Below are 20946 nucleotides of genomic sequence, written 5' to 3'. Positions count from 1 at the left end.
TTCTTCGTTCGCGAAGAGGCTGGCCATGGCCATTCTGTGATTCTATGATTCTGTTGTACATACCCAACATGAGGCCCAGCTGGAGCCCAGCTTATACCTGTCACAACACAAACCCTACCATGGTTGCACAAAGTTTTATTTAAAGGTCAACAACCACCAGAAGCTGAAGAGATACAAGCAAGGTGATGCATCAACCAGTATTTAGTGTTATGCAACCAAAAGACTTTTTTTCAGCAGTGTCTAATGGAGACTGGGGTTGTCCTGATTCCCAGAAAAATAATGATCATCATCTAGCAAAACAAAGCACATGAACTAATAGATGTGTACTCCTGCAACAAGGAATGACTGCAGTTTCAACCTCTCTCCTTTGATAACTGAAATTCTCAAGCCTCCTAATTTATCTTGGCTTCAGCTACTGATGCCATGTGGCCAAGCCATGGCCTCTGGCCCACAGGCAGACCACAGGAAGCATTCATCCCACTCGGCCATCACATGCCAATGGCAGGGCCATCCAGACCCTCTGGCATGGGAGGAGAAAAGGCTCAGGGACCATGGACAGTGTGGAGTTCCCAGCTGTGTACCCAGCTCACCTACTCCTCAGCAAGGACACAGCTGGCAGCAGAACCAGGGAGCCTCCAAGCCACCTCAGCCCTCCTCCACCTCTGCAGAGGTGACACAGGTGCCAGCCCCATGGAAACCTAGCAGCAGAGCTCAGGCAAGAGGGCTGTCCACCCCACTGTTGGCACTAGGGACATAACTTGGGTAATTAAGATGGTCAGAATTCTCTGAATGGCCTTTTGATGGTTCAAGCAGCCACTTAATTTGGGGATTAATCTCCTTAAGCCATAGCCATGAAACAGTCAACACTTGTTTACATCCATCAAAGTCATTGATGGATGCCTAGCATGAACAAAGCACTTTCCTTTCCTTTATAAATGAAGTTCTGCTAAATCTACATCCTATGTGCACACAGAGATTCAGCTACAAAAAATAGCTTAGAAGAGAGAGCTGTTAGCATGTAAGGAACTACGTTTGTGGGGGTTTTTTTAAGAATCACTTTGGTGAAGCGTATTTTTAAAAAACCTCTTTTGAAAGGCATCATAATAAATGAAGAATTCTGCATGCTTGTCACTGTGCACCTGTACAGGGCATACCTCAAAGCATTTCCTTTCTTTGCTGAGAAGCCACATAAACTTCTATCTTTCTCTGATACACCATATTTATTTTTGTTGCTCAATGTTTATTCCTATATAAATCAAAGTAGTAGAGAAGTAGATGTGCACATATCTGTTATCAAAACAAGTAACAGGTCAGCTATCTTTGTCATGCTTTCATTCTAAGAAAAACAACAATACCTTTATGTATCCCCCTTTATACCTCAGGTTATTCCGTCCTTCAGTGTGTCCAAAGCTACTCCTTTTTTTTTTTTTTTTTGGTATGCTGGAGTAAGATCTCCAATTCCTACAACATAAAATTCTTTGAAGTCAATGGCATTTGCTCAGTTAAACCCAAGAGTAAAAGCAATACTATCCCAAATTTATTAATGGAAATTAAAAAATGCTCTAGTAAATTTTGCTCAGAAGCAGACAAGGTAATGCTATTAACATGAGCTACTTAATGCTGTGCTTCTCTAACAGTCAACACTGATCACCATTTCTGCTTTTGGTGGCAGTAACTAGTGACACTGATGTGATTGAAGGGGAGAAACAAATACTGGTTTGTGGGAAAGAAGCAAAACACCACACAGCAGTTATATAGCTTACAAAACTGCTTTTTCCTATACAAATTCAGAACATAATCATGCCCTCTAAAGCTTCAATCAGTATATTTCCATCCAAAAGATACCAGCAAAGTTGAGATTTACTCATTTCTTCAACTCTTTTTCTTTGCATTCAACCCAGACAACATCACGTTTGGTTTCTCCACAACTTCAGTGGCTGCAAGGTCGGTCTTTATTTTCCCCAAAGCAGAGCAGTCCCTGCACTCTCCAGCAAGGCTGCCAAGCTGCCCACATCATCCTTAGGGTGCCTTTCTCACCTGGCACAGGATGGAAGCGTCCGAGCTGGGAACTGTGGGCCTCATAGCCCCAGTGCCCTGTTTACCCACAGCATGCTCAAGAAGCCACTGCCATTTGCTGTATTGCACAAATGCCTCTGAACTACAGGACAAATTATGCATTTGGGATAGCACCAGGTTCTATTTTTGCAGTGCTGAGATGGCCATGTGCAGCTGGAGGACCGAATTCTATTTTCTTCAGAGCAAAAGACAAAATATTGTAAGTTTGCTGCCTGAGGGTGGGAAAGCGGCTTATGCTTATAAACAAGAACCTTTTCACTTTGTTATGAGAGTTTCTAATTTAATGTAACTGGGGTAATGGGTAGCCAATTTTTAAGCGTGTGGTTTGGTTTAAATATTAACTCTGGTGGTATATAAGGCTTCATTCAAAGGTAAGTTCAGCTGCATAGTGACAGTTTACAAAACAAGGGTAATGCAGTGGAGAACTGCATTGTAATTACACCCTTGAAAGTTACTTTTAATCCTCAAGGTTTCATGTGGTCTCTTTAAAAAAATAAATAAAACCTCACACAGAACACACTGACTGAAAAGGAAATTAATATAGTATCTAGTGTTCCTTATATAAAATTGCTCAGCAGCATTGACTCTTTTATAAGGTTAAAGTATATGACTAAATCCAGCTCCATAATCTGGGCAGATCATGGTGATGCATGCCAATCCCTGAACTACTAGGCAACAGAAACGTTACATTTGAAAAAGTGAAGTCTCTAACTTGTTTTGATTCCTCAAGGCAATTCTACAGCAAACTGCCACTTAATGCATCAGCAAAATACCACTTACCAATCCTCTTTTTTTTTCCAAAAGACCCAGCAGCACATCCCAAGCTGTTGTTTGAGGATAGATTGTGAGGCTCTCATTGATCACAGTAAAAGCAGTTCAGAATTTTGGGGCGGATCTTTTCTTCTGCTGTGTTTGTACCTAGTCCATTGTTTCTTAAACAAACCAATACAATTCTGGCCAGCTCGTTTTGGCTCCCCTTTGTCCTGCCTTTCATATATAGGTGGAGTTTTGCCTTTGCTATCAAACAGCCATAATGCAAAGAAATTACTTTTTTCCTGTCCCGTAAAAAATCCTGTCCCCTCCAGCCTGAAGTCTAAATGCATTCACATGGTCCACAATGTCCTGGAAAATGGTATCTGTAGTACATCCAGACCTGTCATCCTCCAACACTAAAGATAAACAGCAATCCCAAATAGGCTGATACTTTATTTTAGTACTGCCTTCCTACTTGCCTCTTCACAAAGACTCTCTAGTCTTGAAGAGGTACCTGTCAATTCTGGATGCTTAAGCTTCAGAGATGAGTCTATTGACATTTAAAAACAGATTTTAAAAGGAAAAATGTGTTCAGAAACTCAGCTGTGTCACATGCATAATATCCACCTAAATTCCCAAGGGGAAACCACAGCATTGCCTGGTTAGGTGATCCATTTCAATCCTCGCTGTGAAACAAACGGATTCATATCTCTAAGAGGATTTCTCCTGGAGAACTGGCCCCTTTCTGAGCGCTGGGAAGTGCCAGATACCCACATCTCCATCCAGACTCGCTGACAAGCACCAAAAAGGGATATTCCAATGGTGGGCAAAAAGCAGCAGGTGGGAAAGACATTACTTAATGTAGATCCGGACAGGAAGAGAGATGCCTTCCCAGCTGAAGCTGCCTCCTGGAGAATCTCATTCATCAGGCATGAATGACTGATACTTAGTAACTAATAAATATTTATTAGGCAAGAACTAAATACAAAATATTTGCTGATTTTCACCATGTAAGTAAGAATGTTTTAACCATATGCACTGTGATGCATAGACTTTAACTTGGTTAATTCATACACTGAAAGCCCTGAATGACATAGATTTTCAAAGATAAAACTGATAAAATACAGGTACTTTACTTCTTACATGAGCGTAACAAAGCAATAATTGATTTCCTGGTGCTGCAGAAGGAGCTTAATTCCTTAAATTATGCTGAAGTATTGCCATAACAGCCATATCAGTTTGTGCATTTTCATATCAGTTCAGATGTCAAATACCACAAGGGTTATTTGTGCTTTTTTTCACCCAAATAGTCAGCTCCAACTTGCCACTCTGTCCCACTTCTCCTAGTGAAGGTGGTCCCCTGCTTTCACAAGAGCTACACAAGAGTACCTCCGCTTCCCTGGGTCACCCTTCAGAAGTCACACAGATAAATCCACCACTACCTTCGCCCTCATCTCTCACAACATTACTTGCAACACTATCATGCTTCCCTGAGGAAGGACCAGGTTGGAGGAGGTGAGCAGCTCAGAGACTGGTGAGACACGTCAACTCCTTCACCCTCTGGCACCTGTGCTGGGAGTGACAACACCAGGTACCATCAGTGCTTGGTCCTTGGGCAGAATAGAGCAAGGAAATGACTGTAGTCATGTCTGCCATATAACAAAAACAAACAACAACAACAAAACACCCCAACAAAAGTAGAAGGAATCAAAAGTTAAGGGGGTTTCCTCCTTTTCAGGGAAAGCTGCCTCTCTCCCATCCATTGCTGCAGCCACTTCCAAGACATGCATAATTTTCCAGAATGACATTAGTTTATGGCTGTGACAAGTCACAGGATGGTTTTCAGCATGTAAAGTCATGCTGTGACTCTTCTCTCATCTTTTATTGTGCCTCTCCATTTGACTTTGGTGATGCCCTCCATACACACAAGAGATCAGCAGCAGTAGCGCAGCATTACACCATCCCCTCCACCAAATCTTCAGCAGTTTGACACTTGAGGGAAGATCCCTCTATACTGGAAATACAAACACCCAAACAAGCTCTGTTAGCAAGTTTCAGCTGAGAAGTAAGAAGTGAAAGAAGTTGGTACTCTCAGCCAAGTTTTTCTCCAAAGAAAGAGCTGAGATACCACCACTGGAGTTTCAGGCTACTTCATATCTAACTTGTGCTAATTTTGCTGGAAGTCCAGAGTTTTTACTGTCTATTAATCCAGGCCATTATCATAGAATTAAAAAGTAATTTCAAAGTCATGAAATATGAAGGAAAAATAATTGGATTTGATATCTGTGGTATTTCCAAGACTGCCTGGAATTGCAATCACATTAAGGAGGGTATGACAGGGCAGATCCATAGATGTTCTCAAAATTAGGCTCCTTACCAAAACACATATTTACTTGTTTGACCGTGGTTCTGCCAAGAGACATACTGTCCTTTTGGAAAATGTCATCCATTTCACAACTTTCCCAAAAATACACTTTCTTATGCTTTTGTGAACACCCTAGCACACAAACACAAGCATCAAAAATACAAGAAAACCAAGTGTCACAGACTGCCCAGAGTTTCTTAATCACAGGCTTCTTCTCTCAGCATTAGAAAAAAATAAATTCTGCTCTGCTTGGCATGCCAGCATATTATTTTAAAAGTAGAAGGGCTGAAAGAAAGTCTCCCTTTATCTCCCAAACCCCAAGAGAAAATGGAGGAGTTATTTCCAAAACATGTACTCAATGACCATCCAGTGAAGCTTATTCATTTTGGTTAGGCTCCATAAGTCCTGCACCACACCTAATGAACACACTGCCTTCTTCTGATGCCTCTTACGTTGCCAGCAGAAGAGGATTAAAAATAATTACGGAAAAAGAAAACAAAACAGCACTAAAAAATTCTTATTGCAACAACTCTCCCTTTAATTTCCTTGGTTTGTTCCTTCTCCCTTGGAAGGTGTCACCTCACGCAAGAGGTCAGCCTTTACAGTTTCAGCCTCTACTTACATTTTAAAGCAAAAAACCCTCAAGAATTTGGGAAATGGAGGTGAGGAGAGGCGTGTGGGATCTCTGCTGCACGAGCAGGGACTTAGCAAACCCCACCCATCCTCCTGCAAAAGATCAGGTTAAACAGTCTCCCTGGTAGAGCCTGAGAGATTTCTTATTGGGGCACCTAGTGCTCCAGACCTTCTAAGAGTAAGAATCATGAGGTACCAAACTTGTTTGTCAGATCTTCATGCTTCCTCACTGCTGAGCAGTTTCTCCACTTCAAGATGCACGTGTTCCAACAGGCTCTACAGAGCACAGGCTTTGCTTAAGGTAGGTGTGACAGAGAAAGATAAAACGATAAACTAGCTGCTTTGAAATAGCCAAGCAGCTGCAAGCCAGAAAACACAAAGTTCGTGCTCTATCAATACCTTAACTCTCACCCTGTTTCTTTGCTCTGACAGGAGTATCAGCACTGCTCAGAGCGCACTTTCAACTCTGGAAACATTTCACATCATTGACCACAAATAAAGTGATACAGACGTTCTTTTCCATAAGCTGGAGAAAGCTCTATGGTCAGGGAAAGGTGAGGTTTCCAATCACACTGGCAGCCCAGTGGAACAGGAGGGCTGTACCCAGGGAGTAGGGAAGGAGCCTCCTGCAAACCCTGGGCCGGAGGCTGCCCAGCTTCCCTCCTGCTGCAGCTCCACCTGCCTCAGGCTGTTACAGCCATCTATTAAAACACACTCAGTGAAACTCCCGGTGCATTTTATCAGACCTATGTGAGTCAAGTTTGACCCAGATGATTTTCTCAGCGTCCTTTCACTTCTTGTTCTTGCTTTTCTTAACCAGAAAGGGGATGAGGCAGTTGGCATGTAACAACTAAAGCTACGCTTGCCATACAGTGCAGCTCAGCAATTAGAAGATTACTCTTGGCTTTACCCCCCACAATTTTTAAGTCTCTCATCCCTGCTGTCTCTACTGATTCAGGCTTCCCAGCTCAACCTTCCTTTCTCTGATGCCGTCTGTCACAGCAGACCCTTCCTCAGAGGCCTGGGAAAAGGTCCTTCTGCCTCAAAGGAAACCTTATCTTACAGTCCTCTGACTGCTCTGGGAATAAGTCTCTGGCAGACCAAAGACTAACCCCAAGACTACCTCTTTGTGAAGGGGCAAATATTAAGAAAAGGCTTTGCACCAGAGGGTGATTTCCAAAACTTTACTCACAGTCCCACAAAGCCCATGACCAGCATATTCTCACGGTCTTCATTTACCTTATTCTTTCACTTAAACTTCTTCCCTGCAAAGGCTTGCCCTTCATTACTGGAAACAAACTGCAATCAAACCTCAGCAGGGTATTTTTGTGGGTTCTTCTTCTGTGGAGAAGACATCCATAGGAGTTTTTGTTTAAAATAAAATAAAATAAAATGGTATTATTAGAAGGGAGGTAAAAATAGAGCTCAGAGAGGACTCTCATAGCCTGCTCCTCAAACACACTTCTCCTGTGCAGCACATTAAGTCTATTCCAAGTAGCACCTCCCATTTTTCACTCGTGAGTATCTCAAAGTGTGTCAGCTTAAGTAGCCAAAGAAAGAAATGGTTACTTAAGGGTAAGTGTAAATACCTTAGAAGAGGTGGGAGAGAGACAGGGTTGGGTTAACAGATTGCTCACAGCACACGGTATGAAGAGTCGTACACGCACACAGCAGCTGCTGAGCCACAGATAATCCTCTCCCTCTGTGCCAGGCTCAGCACCTACAGTGGGTGTACAAGCACCTCAGGAAGAACCTGCTTCCCTCCCTGCACTGCAGGCCTTGAAAATGGTCGTTAGGTCAAGCATACATCTGCACTCTTGGGGTAGCAACACTCAACATTTTCCCCCATGGTATCTATGGAGAGAGATTAGCACTCCAATACTTCATTAGCTGAGAGTGTTAAGCATTCCACCAACTTGTGGAAAGAGTAAAAGCACTGAGGTTAACGTATTTGGTGAGGCTCTGTGGAATAGTTTGAGGTATTTTGTTTCAGTACAGCATAAGGAAAGCAGCTGTCACCTTGATGACACTGCCCTCGGTAACCCGATACTTCAACTAGTCCCAACTTCAGCCGACTCCCCCTCCATTGGAGCGAGCACAGTTACTGATCACTTAAACAGACAAATGGTGGTTTGCACAAAATAAGTTTTGAAGTGAGGCTGTAGGTCAGTGGAGGAGCAACTTGCACCCACTACTCCCAGCCTTCCCCAGTCAGAGAGGAGAACACAAAGCCTTCCACAAAAAAACCGAAGAACAGAGAGAAATGCCAAGCTACAAAGTTTGGCACCACACATTCACTTTCCAAAAAGCAAAGGGGATGAGGGCTGCAGTGCTCAAATCATCCATGTCTGCTTAAACGCTTGGTTTGTGTGCTGCAGTGCTGTCAAACACAGCTGATGAATCAAAGATGGAGTTAGACTCCCTGATACAGCAACTCTTTTCCACCCCAGACCAGTCACCTCCAGGTTTTTCCTTGAATTAAGGTCTGGCCAAGACATATCAGTAGTCCAGCATTCCCTTCCTGCCAACAGCTCTGCCAGCACTTTGGTCACTTACAACCAGCTCCTCCTCATTCCTCTTTTTCACTGCCGTGAGCTGAGCAAGCAGAAGGATTCCTGAGGGTACGCAAAGGCCCAGAGCTGGCCCAGTTTTTCATCTACCTTTTCTTCTGCTCTTGGATCTTGTACTTGCAACATGAGACTGAAGAGAAGTGCCAATGCTAACAGTTACCTGGCTTGCCTGATAGCACAAAAGCAGCAGGAGGGAAAGAAAAAAAAAAAAATCAGTCTAATGAGGCTGCAAGCACAAGAGATTGAAAAGAAAAAAAGAAAATAAATAACTTAAGGTATAAATTACAACTAAGTGCACCATAGTTACCATGTACTGTGCAGTATTGCTCAGAAATACCACTAAAACAAGTCAAAAAACCCTACACTGAACAAAAAGCAACATTTCTCACCAGGAAACTGGTAGTCTTACACCACCACTATGGTGATAATGGCATGAGAAATTGTACAGTGACAAGTCAGAATTCAAAAGCTCTCAGTTTATGTTGTTTTGTTTGTTTCCATCTTCCAGTAAAAACAGTCTACACCTACAAAGACAATAACACGGAGCACTACACTCCATTGTGCTACTGTTGAAAAAATTTACTTTTTCCCCATTTTTTTTGAAGACAAAAGTGCATTAAGACATAATGTCATTACATCTGCTTTTAGTTATCCAAAGGAAAAATCAAAGTACTTATGCTATATACTTGAAATGATAAATTTACCTAGCTCTATGGACAATGTTTTGCAATGTAATGATTTATTTCCCTGGAAAAGAAAGCAATCTTTTATTTATAAGCTCCTTTACATTTTAGAGGTGTTCACTGAACTTGAAGTCCAGCGTAATATGAAGCTTTTACTCACAGACACAGAGCCAGCGCTGAACTTCAGACTTTGTAATTAATAACAGAAAGATCCAGCAAATAATAATAATAAAAAAGAAGTCTTAAGGAAAGCTAATTGACAACTGCAAAATGCAGGAAAAAGACCTGCCTTGCTTAACTGAACATCCTTTCTGTTAAGCTGCATGCTATATTTACCACCTGGCCTGCAAGGGTTGCTTTTATTCAGAAGTTCTGCAGTACAATATATGCACGTGTAGGCGATGAAGACTTTATCACTGAAACCTTCTGCAAGAAATTAGGGGAATGAGAAAGGCTCACACACTTCCGCAGCAAAATTAGGTCAGGATGCCTTTGAACGGCTCCATTTGAAGGTTGTGCCAGACTTCTGATCAAATACTTTTAGTGCGTTAGACCCAATAGCTTAAGAGATGAACTTCTATGTTGCTGATAATTAATACTGGTACTATGCACTGCTGCTTCCCTCTCCACCTGTGGATAATTATAAATAGCCTAGATTTTCCAGTCCCTGACATATGCCACTCTGTTAATAGCGCTTCCAAAACCTATCCTTTATAACCATGGGCCACACATTTCAAATATGACAACCACATAACTCCATGCAGATCGGAAATCATGACGTGCCCCCTACATACTCTTAACTAAATGCTGCCTGCATATACAAGTGACTTTAGCATCCTAGTAATTAATGATGTGAAGCTATAAAGTGCCCAATTAGTGATTCACATTCAAACCTGCCTCTGCCCTCAGTGCCTACATACAGCCCTGAACTGTGCAACCGGGGAGCATCACTGCCAATGGCTCCATCACCTCCTGATGAGGCTGATGCTCTACTCCGTGCCAGCTCCTGTTCTTGACGGACTTCATGGCTATCCCCAAATAAAGCATGCTCCAGTTGCCAAGCTGGGAGACCAAAAGACAAAGACTTGTCCCCAGATACATAAAGCAGTTAGTTATACACCTCTCCCCCACTCAGCTTTACTGCCCTGAGGAATGGGCAATAAAGCCCACCAGTCCCAGTCACGTTTGTGTAAATTTTCATTAATAAATCAATCCATAAATAAACTACAACAATCCCCAAACCCCAAAACTGCATCATCGAGGCATTCGGAATTTTAAGTCTTTAAAAATTCAGACTTTTACTGAGTTTTTTTTAAGCTCTTAAAGTTCACAGCTGAATTCACTCCAGCAATCTTGGCCCTTGGGAGAGTTGTTAAGACACACAGAAACATCCTACTCCAGTTTCCTACTGCTCCTTGTTTTGCTCTCCTATTAGGTGACACTACTAATTGTACAGCTGCTACAGCTAGCTGCCAGAGAATGCTCTAAGGAGGTTTTCCAATTAGATTAGCTGAATTAAATAACGAGAGAGAGAGAAAGAGATTAGCTTTTTCTGTGCATCTCTAGAAAGCCATGGAGAAATCCCCAAAAATACTCTTGCTAATCCTCCCTTAGGACCCCTTTATCTCTGATCACAAATACAGAAATGCCATGTGAACTACCCTACTATGTGGAACTGTGCCAGCTCTGACTGTACAGCCACAAGCTTCATGACAAGGGATCCTACCTACTTATTTTAAGACTGACAGTCTCTGCCAGAAGTTTCCTCCTCAGTCTTCCTCATGTTCCTCAAGTCAAATATCTTTACCCACGTAAATCAGTGAAGGCAACATCCTCAGATGTTATGTGAAACAGCAAGAAGTAACACAGCAAAGAAGCATCACAGAGACTCCTACTTGTATATTATAGAACCACCACACTTCTTTATTCCCCCAAGTAAGGGGTTTTTTTTGTTTTTTTTTGTCATGACCCAAAGCTTTCTAATTCTTTCAATGCAGACAGAAAAAGTCAGAGAAAAAAAACCCAAACAAACAAAAAACCCCAAAATAAAATGACTGGCACATGACATCAAGTAGCATTACAAAACATTCGAGTGCCCAGAAGACTTCTTTAACCCACAGACAAGATTAATTGTTCTCAAAAAAGTATCAAGAAATCTTCATCACTATTAAGCTTATCTGGCTCTTGGTATTAGACAATTTATGCCACCAGGCAGAAGACCAGTTCCAAGTGTTCACCAGAAGAGACCTACATCAAGATGCCAAGTCACCAGCTTCTGGTTAAGTAGGAGAGATATGGTCAAGAAAGCAGCATTAGTGTAAGCATAGAACCCAAACCAGCCAAGGGCAGAATAAGCTTTTCAGGTTGTGAATCTTACAGTAAGAACAAGAACGAAAGGAAAGAAAGATAATTTCCCTTTTCTAATGCCCTACAATTGCAAAACAGACAAGAAATGGCATTTTTATCACAGCAGTACTGTCAAGAGTACTGTCTCAAGCCATTTTAGACCTTTTAGACCCCATACTCCTATGTTACCAGGAGCTCAGAAGTTCCCTCCATCCAGGAGCTCCAGCATGGCAGCACCTCTGCCTCTCCACCCCAGCAGGAAGTCTGTCTATTACTGAGCCTGAGCCTCAACAAAGGCAAAGAGATCCTTGCAGACACAGCCCTGCTCTTCAGCAGAGCATGGCTGCTTGGGCTAAACAGCACCAGAGAGAAAGGCATTTGCAATGGGCAGTGTGACTGGAGACAACCAGTAATACTCAACTTTAAGGCCCTGTTTCCTCCAGCACCTGTACATTTCAAGGAGTTAAGTCTGTTTTAACAGGTGGCCATGGTACCTACTTTCCTCACCCTCAAACCCTGTACAGTCAGGCCACCGAGCGATAATGAAGTATCCAAACATTATCCAAACGTGTTCATGATTCTTCATTATTTGTAGTTGTTAAATGATATATGTCTGTCTTTTTACAGTCCATCATCAGACTTGCCCCTTCTTCCAATGCCCTCATGCCATTCCTCCTCTCTGCACACCAACAGATGCTCTATGCTGCTCTGCAGGAAGGACTGCAGCTCCTACCAGAAGAGCAAAAACCATCTCATGGTTTGCCACAAGTCTTCATCACCCACCTCCTGCTCACTGCCAAACCCTCTGGAAATCTCTGGAGATATCTGTCATGTTTTCATGCAGCAGAAAGACATGTCCACCAAAGCATTTTGGTCAAGAGTAAAAGGCAAACTCAATTGCAACATGGACAGAGAATTTCAGAGGTCCATTCGGGTCACAACAGATCTGGTGTGACCTTCCAGCCTGGTCAGGTCAGGTACAAACAAGTGCGAACCATTATTATCAGTTTTTGTCTTTAGAACAAAATTTTTCCAATTCACATTCTGCAGCAATGACCATGCCTGTCCCCTAACAGGGCCTTGGGGGCACAGGAAAGGCTGCGCTGGACTATCAAATCAAAAGCAGCTGTTGTAGCTATGGAGGATCAAACCTTACTTAGAGAGGAAAATTTATGAAATTGTTGTATTAGATTACAAGTGAAGAAACACGACAAAAACAATTTTCAAAGAGCACTTTCTATTTAACGCTTTTTTTCCTGTTAGTAAGGTCAGAGAAGATACTCCTTCCACACTAATTCAGGCCAAGAGAATTTCGAGAGCAATGTTGTTGTTTATTTAACTAGGAGTCCCGCTCACGTTCTGTGGGGCATTTCTTTTCCTGACATTTGAAAGACGTGCTGCCTTTTGTAGAAGACACACATGTGACAGTATAAAAAATTTAAATATATGTAAAATAGAGCTCTGTGTAAACACATACAAACATAGAGTTTCAAAGACCTTCCCAGCTAGGACTGCAACAGCTGGAGAGAGGTCAGTGCTGAATGCTCTGTAGAAGACAGTCTCTGTGAACACCTAATTTCAAATGTACCCCAAGAATTTTTGTGACATCTTAGATGTTAGAATAAAAAAAAATCGGCCTTCATGGATGAGAAATAATCAAAGATCACATGACTGGAAAATTATAAACAGCCTCACCAAAGACAAAAATTTAGAATATATGCATGGCACTTTAGTAACTTTTTCTATCTATCTCCAGGACTAGCCATTTTTCTTGTTCTGCCATGGAGAAGATGATTTGTGAGTCACACATGCTACAGATGCTTAAGTTCCTAATTATTCTAAAGCTTTAATCTTCTAACATAATATGCTGCCACAGCAGTTCTTGGAACTTACACCTTCTCACAATAAGACTTACACAAGCCCATAACTAACACAACCAGATTGCACACACCGTGTGAATGGATGCTTCTTCTCCTTGCTGGACAAATGCTTTCCTTCACCATGTTTGCACTGCCACTAGTGGCAAGTATCAAGTGCCTCTGAGCAACCAAGTGGGAGCAGATGCAACTCCACGGCCAAAACAAGACCTGAATGTTCTGCAATCCCCCCTTTCACAAAAAACCTCAGAATCTTGCTTCTCAGCAACATTATGTTATGCACATCCTTGCTGCAGGAATTATGCATTATTATTATTATTATTATTATTATTATTATTATTATTATTATTATTATTATTATTATTTATAGGGCTAAACCATACCTATTTTTATTTATACAATGTGAAAAATTTATATTCAATGGAAGCTCAACTTTTGGATGTCCCAATGACGGTGTGTTTCTTTTACTTTGAACTACCTTCACCTTTCTGTTTTGCTTCCCTTACAGGTTTTCATTTCAAAAAGTAAGAACACATTTAATATCACACCTCTGTGCCTGCATATTTGAACCCGGAACTGCACAATGCTTGAAAGGGATTTGAATGGAAAGGCTCTGTGGAGGCTTTCATCTGGTTATCAGGTTAAGTGACACACTGATTCTGGGATCTCCACATCCAGAGTCAGCACGGATAAACAACTCAGCAAAGGAAGAATCTCTCATCTCTGCAGCCTGCAAGATATGCCATGTATTCAAACCCGTTATTAGCCTCCCCCTGTGGACCTCAGTCCAAAAAGCAAAGAGGACTCAGCTCTTAAAGCCAAAAGACATCAAGGGCACGCGGTTGGGCTGTATCCTCCAGGTGCTGTGTCCAGCCAGATGTTCTAGCAGGTACAGCAGAGTCACCACAGGTAGAATTAATGCAGCTCAGCCCAGAGAAAGAAGCAAGCTTGCTTCTACTTGTATAACTAATGGACGGACAGAAGACATACCAGAAAGGATTCTGGTATGAGAGAGGGAAAGCCTAGTTAGGTTATTCATTCCTGTGGCAGCAGGTATGATACATTTTTTTGTTCTCTCTTGAAACATCCTTAATCTTGAGGCTACACTAGTCACGCACCCAACTGCTCCCTGAGAAGTACTTCACCTCCCAGGTTATATTACTTTAGCACCGCTGTTTCCTACAGCTCTGTGAAATCAGTCCTCTCATTCCAGAGAGACAGTCACACTTATGAAATCCACTTAAAAAAATAGGGATGGGCCACTTCACATTGATCTAAAAGGTGACAAGTGACCTCCATTAGTGTGGAAGCACCTCTAGGGAAAATTATGCTTTATTATGGGTAATCAAACAGGAACAAAACATCTCTGACAACATAATATTTAAACACAGACAATGCATTCTGGTTGTTAATCACAATGCTGGCTTCTGAACATTTTGATTCCGTTCATGCACATACTATAGGCTGTTTGACCTTCTGCAAGGCCCTTTGTCTCCTTACCATTAATAAAATTACAATGTGTTTGTCTTCATGCTTACAACTCAAACACAGCCAAACAGGTTTTTATTTGAACTTTCCTGAATCAATTCACCTCGGGAACAAAGCAGTTCAGCTTAGAAGGGAGATTTCTGATGAAGTTGTTTATATATAAACTAAAAATAGTGTTTTCACATGGACCATCCAGCTCAGGCTGAAGTTAAACACAGTTTACATGACACTATGCTCCAACAGCCTATCTACAGACAAGGTCAACTTCTGCAGATTCATCACTGCTCAATTAGTCATTATTTCACTTTAAATGAAACCCCTACTTGAGACATCAACAAAAATAATTTCTTCAGCACAAGTGCACTTGTTGTAAGTGGTTGTTAAATGCTATGTTTTCTCCTACTGCAATCAGTTTTCCAATACTTTTGAGGATTACACGTATTTTGTATTTCTGCCTAAATATCTAGTATGCTTTTGAAAGCATCCCCCAGGGCTGAGCTAATCAAGAAAACAACATACATACTGAGAACTGTCATTATTACAGGGTCAAACACTAATGCAGTCTTTACTCAAGAGATTGCAAATTATACTTCAATGTGAGCAGGAGAAATCTTGTTCCCAAATCACTGAATAGTGTCATGTAACCTATGAATAAATTACTAGTGCTGAAAAAATTATAGATAGCAGTTTATTAGTGTCTTGTAAGCACAAACCAAAGAAAACCAAACAACAAGCTGTTCACAGAACACCCTCCAGTAATTCTCTCATGCTTGCTACAACATAGAGTGCAAAACAACTTGAATGTGGACCAAATCACTTGCTTGCAACTTGTGCGTCCTCTCTCAAATGCATCAGCACAGAGGGCATCTTTATGACTTACAGTCAAGTAGAGTATTATATGGGGCCTTGAATAAGCTTGCCAATCTCAAACACAACATTTCTGTCAAAAATCATAGTCAGTCAAATCTATTCAGAAGACAAAAGAGCACTTTTCCATAACTAGACAAGAGCTCTTTGTTCAGCTGCTGGGCCTTACTAAAGCCTGCAATTCTTTGCCATAAGCAAAACATTTAAACTGCTCAGTGGCAAAAGTCAATTTGGTGAGAAAATGTAATTAATAAATGCCATCCATATGCTTCTGCTTGACATTCTGTAAAGACAACTGGCCATGGGGAGCAGGGCAAATGGAGAGATCAAACAACCGGCTGCTCTGCAGGGAGGACTGAGCTCTTCTACAAGCTCAGGACTCACTGTCAAAACACCACATTCCCCAGGGAGGATGGCAGGTAGTTCACCATCATCCCTGCAGGCATTAGATCACGGCTGTGCATTTGACATGGGACTTTTCATAACTTGCACCTCTACTAGTCAAGAAAATAGGTCTTCATCTACATCCTGAGATTATACTTAACTCAGGACCACAGAGATTTAGATCCACCAAACCTCCAAGCAAATCCAAGGCTCATACTCCACATACTCCAAAGTCCACCATCTTTATCCCATTAGGTGCAGCAACTGTCTCAAACCTACCACAGAGGTGTTATCTGCCCAAGAATCACAATCCCAGTGCTCAACTTCAAACCCTAAGATATTTGTCCTGACTTGTTCCTGAAGACGATGCTCTCATCTACATCCTTGATAAGGATCTAAGAAAAAAATGCAGAGAAAACAACTCTGCACTTTAGGCCTGAATACAAAGTCAGTTCAAATGCAGACCTCAGGGCTAAGATATCAAAAAGAGGAACTTCTTCAGTGTTTGATCTTGGGTCAAGAATCATCTGTTCCTTAATTTTTAAAAGATAAGGTAACCTGAGAGGGAAATCTGTTTCCAGAAAGTGGCTCCTGAGAACATCCATCTCAGGGGCAGCTGTAATACTTGAGACCAATGGCAAACCCCAGAGCTCCAAAGAATTTTCAGTGCATGGCAGTGCAGGCAGTTGTTGGATGGGAGAACCCAGATGTTCAGTCACAGCAAAAGAAGCAGCCATAGCAGATGCTGCTGCCTGATTCCAGGTGCTGCCAAGTCACAAAAAGTAATGGACAAGTATTTATTAATTCTACAGTGAAAGAGAAAGCTTACGTGAATTGGGGAAGGGTGGAAATAAATCAAGACTGAAAAGGCTTCCGCCTTTCTTTGGAACTTATTTGACAATGCAAATTTAACACACTTAGGAGAGACACACACAGCATATAAATATAAAATGCCACCTATCTCTTCAGCCCTTCTTCTCCTCTAATTACTATCTCCAAAGTCTAACTGCCTTTTTCAAAAAAAAACAACATTCCTCCTCTCCAACACACTATCCATTCTCCAAATTCCAATACCAAAGCAACCACTGGAAACAAATGCAGGAAAATTACAGCATCACATTCTAAAATACTAAATACTTCTGAAAACATTAACTTGGATCATCCTTCAATAACTATTATTTATGCCAACAACTCAGTGCTCAGATGCTTACAGAAGAAACAGAGAGACCAATCAGTTGACGCCCCAGCACTCTGTTTCGCTGAAAGCCCAAAAACCAACCCCACACTCACGCAACGCTAATGTGAAGCAGTCTCCAGACCCCAGAAGCCTCCCGAGGAGAGGTGTGATTAACCTTCTGTGAGGAGAGCAGCACCATAATGCTGCAGTAGGCAGCACAACTTGCTAGCCAGCAAAGTTTCTCAACGTGCAGCTGGGCATGCAGAGAGGATCAGACTGTCACACAAGCTCGGGAAAACCATTTGTCCCACTGCTGCGAACTAGAACAAAACGGAAAGGTTTATCAGCCTCTTCTGAATGGGAGCTGACAACTACAGCTGGATACTTGGCAGTGCCCTCTGGTGCTATTAAAATCAGCAAAAGCTGACTCCCAACATATCAGGACTGGACTCAACCTTTTAAAAGGCACATCAGGCCTCTCATTCACGGTTTTCCTTTTGTTTCCAGCAGTTTAATGTCATCACCTCTTTCTCTCCTATAAGCAAGCAAAGAAACTTTCCAAGTAGCTAAAAAGCAGATGTTTTTTTGCCATTCAGCCAACTCTAGGAGAATCTCCCATGTCCTTCCAGGCCCACTGTGGTTACCAGAACCCACTCTAATCTGATGTGTCACCACACACTGCACTGATGGCAGCAAAGCACTCCTCAAGCCCAGGCTGAAATCCACCAGCTTTGGTGCGGGCAACACTTGCCACCATGCGCAGGCTGGCACAAACAGGTCAGAGTCCCTCTCACCCTCTTCATCACAGCCATGTCCTCAAAGGGCTGCTCCCCCGGGGGAGCTGGCACGGTGCAGCAGAGCACATCTGCGGTGCGACAGCCCATGTCAGGGCACACAAAGCCCGCACCCAGAACGGGTAAACTGCTCCCCGGTTCAGCGGCAGGTCGCACTTGCAGTACATTTTTAACACGGTTCTGACACCTACTTGGCCCACCCTAATAAAAATGTTTGTTGGTTACATGGAACAAACACAGGGAACTCCCTGCTTTAGGAAACAAAATCTGCTGCTGCTTTCCTCTCCTCCACTCCAAAAACTCATGGATAATTTACTACATCAGAAATGAGAGAGATTTTTACCATAAGGCTTTGCCTAGATAATAATAGTAAATAATAGAATCAAACAAAGAAGAAATTTAGAGTTATAGAGCCAAATCCACTTGACACTGCTCTGGTGAACTGGTAGGGGGTTCCTTAAGCATCCATATAAAATTCCTCTTATGACCACGACAGCCTTCTGCAAAAAGGACAGATTTAGCATCTGCCTTTTCCCAAAGACCAGTCTACAAAATCCTACCTTAAGGGACTATGAAGCTGCTGCCAGGCACAGTTAAAGGAAGAAGGAGGGAGGTGAAAGAAAAAGACCAACCTCCTTTTACTTTTCCAGTCAGTCCCTCCACAACCTTCTGGCAGCAACAAGGGCACTGCAGCAGAGCCAGGCAGGCTCCCCCCACCTTGCTCTCCCCACTGCCCCCCAAACCGCGCTGACCCAGTATGCCCCAAACACCCGCCTCACTCTGCCCGCAGTGTGTTCATCCTAAGGCAAAAACCCATCAAACTTAATCCTTTACTAATTACTGTGGCAGTTTAATAGCTACTCCACCATCAGAGAACTTTGTAATAACAGCATTTCTATAAAATTAAAGTATATTGTACCTCATTAGCCAAGGGTGTTTCTGCAGCGCAGTTATACTTAGCGGAAACAGTAGTCGGTGTTCTCCCCAACCCTTTTTAATTAGTCCCTAAGAAAAGTGTTTTACAATTGTATCCTTAGAAATCCCTAATGATGAGCCAGATTTCACAAAGGCTGTGACATGGCTAATTTATACAATAGCTAGAGAACTTCAAAAGTTAACCCAAGCTAGTGACATTATTTAGTTCAGTGAAGCGGTTCATTTTAATTGGATTAAATTGTCATGGTTTTTTAATTTCATATTGAAACCGCAATTTATCATTTCCTAATATTTGCCCAAACACTGCAACAGTGTCATTTGCATGCTCCCTTCCCTCACGACAGTCTCAGATCCACAGATGGAAAAGAACAAAACTCTCTGGCCGGCCCTCGCCAGCTCCGTGCCGCGAAGGGGTGGGAGCGTTCGCTGGAGCGAGGCTTTCCCAAAGGTACAAATCCCGGCAACCGAGCTAATTGCATTAAGCAGAGGGCCCGGTTAGCGAATACACTTGTGGCGCGGAAAAAGTGTAAATAGCGGCATTATCCCGAGCAGCTCGCGGCAATCCCGTGGGGAAGGGCCGGCCGGGACAGCGGCGGGCGGGCTCGGGCTCCGCGGAGCCGGGCCCGGGGCTGGCCGGGGGGCGCTCAGCGCTGCGCACCCGCGCACAGAGACGAGCAGCAGCGCGGCGTATCCCAGGGTCTTGGGGAGTCCTGAGCCGCGAAGCCAAGGGGAGTTACTGCATTTTTTTCTCTTTTTAGCAACCGGCCGCCGAGGGTGGATTTTGCAAAGGAAAGGCTCCCGCCTCACCTCCCGTGGAACCGGGAGGAGGCGGCGTTGTCTTCGGGCGGCCGCTCGGACACGGAGCGGCCAGGCGGCTCCCGACGCTGGTCCGGGACGGCTACAAAGCCCCGCTCCGGGATCCAATCCCGCGTCGCCGCCCCTCGGGCGCCCCACGGCCGCCGGGCAGCTCCCCCTACTCCAGGGAGGAGGGAAAGACGCACCGCGGGGTCTCCGGGGCCGGCAGGCGGCTGGGTCGTCGCGGTAAACTTCGGCTGAGGCTCGGTGGAGGGCGGCTCTGGCAGGGTGCTCCCCCTGCCTTCGTGGGATTTTTTTTTTTTTTTTGAGGGGGGGAAAGCGTCTCTTTCCTTTTTGTCTTGGGCGGGGGAAATGGTGCCTGCTGTTTGCAGAGCGCTCAGCGATCAACAGATGCCCCGCCGAGCCAGCCCAGCGCCCCGGCGGGCGGCGATGCCACGGGGCAGGGCCAGGACTGCGCGCCCCAGGCTCGGCTGACAGAGCCGAGGCGGCCGCCCCCGTCCCGTCCTGTCCCGTCCTGTCCCGTCCCGTCCCGTCCCGCGGGGCTGCCGCCGCCCCCCTCCCCTCCGCCCCGGCACTCACCGGCTGCCCGGAGGCGCAGGCCACGAAGCTGACGGTGAGCGCCAGCCACACGCCCCGCATTATTCCCGCGGAGCCGGCGCGGCGGCCGCCGGGGGCCGGGCACAAAGGAGAAAGCGGGCGGCGCTCGGCAGCGCCCGAGGGGCGCGGGGCAGAGCCGGCGGCGCCCCGGGTCCGGCTCGCCGCGCTCCTTCCGCTGGTCCCCGCGCTCCGCTGCCGCGGGCCCGGTGCTGCGCGGCGCTGGGGCGCCCGGGCTGCAGGCTGCGCGCTGCCGGCTCCGCCGCCCTCCCTCCGCCCCGAGTGCGCGGCGGCGGCGCCGCGGCTCCCAGTTAAACCCCGCAGAAATTCCTGCAGGATTACAACACAGATTGGCAGCTCCCCCAGCCAGTGGAAGGAGGCGGCGCGCCGCTGCCGCCGGCTCTCGCCCCTCGCAAATTCAACCAACTTGCCCCCCTCCCTCCTCCGACCCGGTCTTCCCTCTCTCGTCCTCCCCCCCAGTGGAAAACATGAGCAGCGCCGCGGGCCGACCGAGCGAGGGCTGGCCCGGTATGAAAGCGGAGACGTGGAAAGGCTCCCCCTTCGAAAGGGGAATCGGGCCGCGGCCG

The 20946-nt window shown here is 44.4% G+C and overlaps 1 protein-coding gene across 1 annotated transcript in view; it reads right to left on the bottom strand.

Moving 5' to 3' along the window:
• Nucleotides 1–20625, bottom strand: part of SDC2 (syndecan 2) — a 60570-nt gene extending 39945 nt beyond the window's left edge. Inside the window, exon 1 of the mRNA XM_027889249.1 lies at nt 20345–20625. Within this exon, the coding sequence (XP_027745050.1) occupies nt 20345–20404 (60 nt within the window). The 5' untranslated portion in view covers nt 20405–20625. The remainder of the gene's footprint in view (nt 1–20344) is intronic.
• Nucleotides 20626–20946: the final 321 nt, after the last annotated feature.

Source organism: Empidonax traillii, unplaced genomic scaffold (genome assembly GCF_003031625.1).
Source record: "Empidonax traillii isolate 1590-97213 ecotype Southwest subspecies unplaced genomic scaffold, ASM303162v1 scaffold257:size1394852, whole genome shotgun sequence".
In the NCBI taxonomy this organism is placed as follows: domain Eukaryota; kingdom Metazoa; phylum Chordata; class Aves; order Passeriformes; family Tyrannidae; genus Empidonax; species Empidonax traillii.
This window is presented reverse-complemented; position numbering and strand designations above follow the sequence as displayed.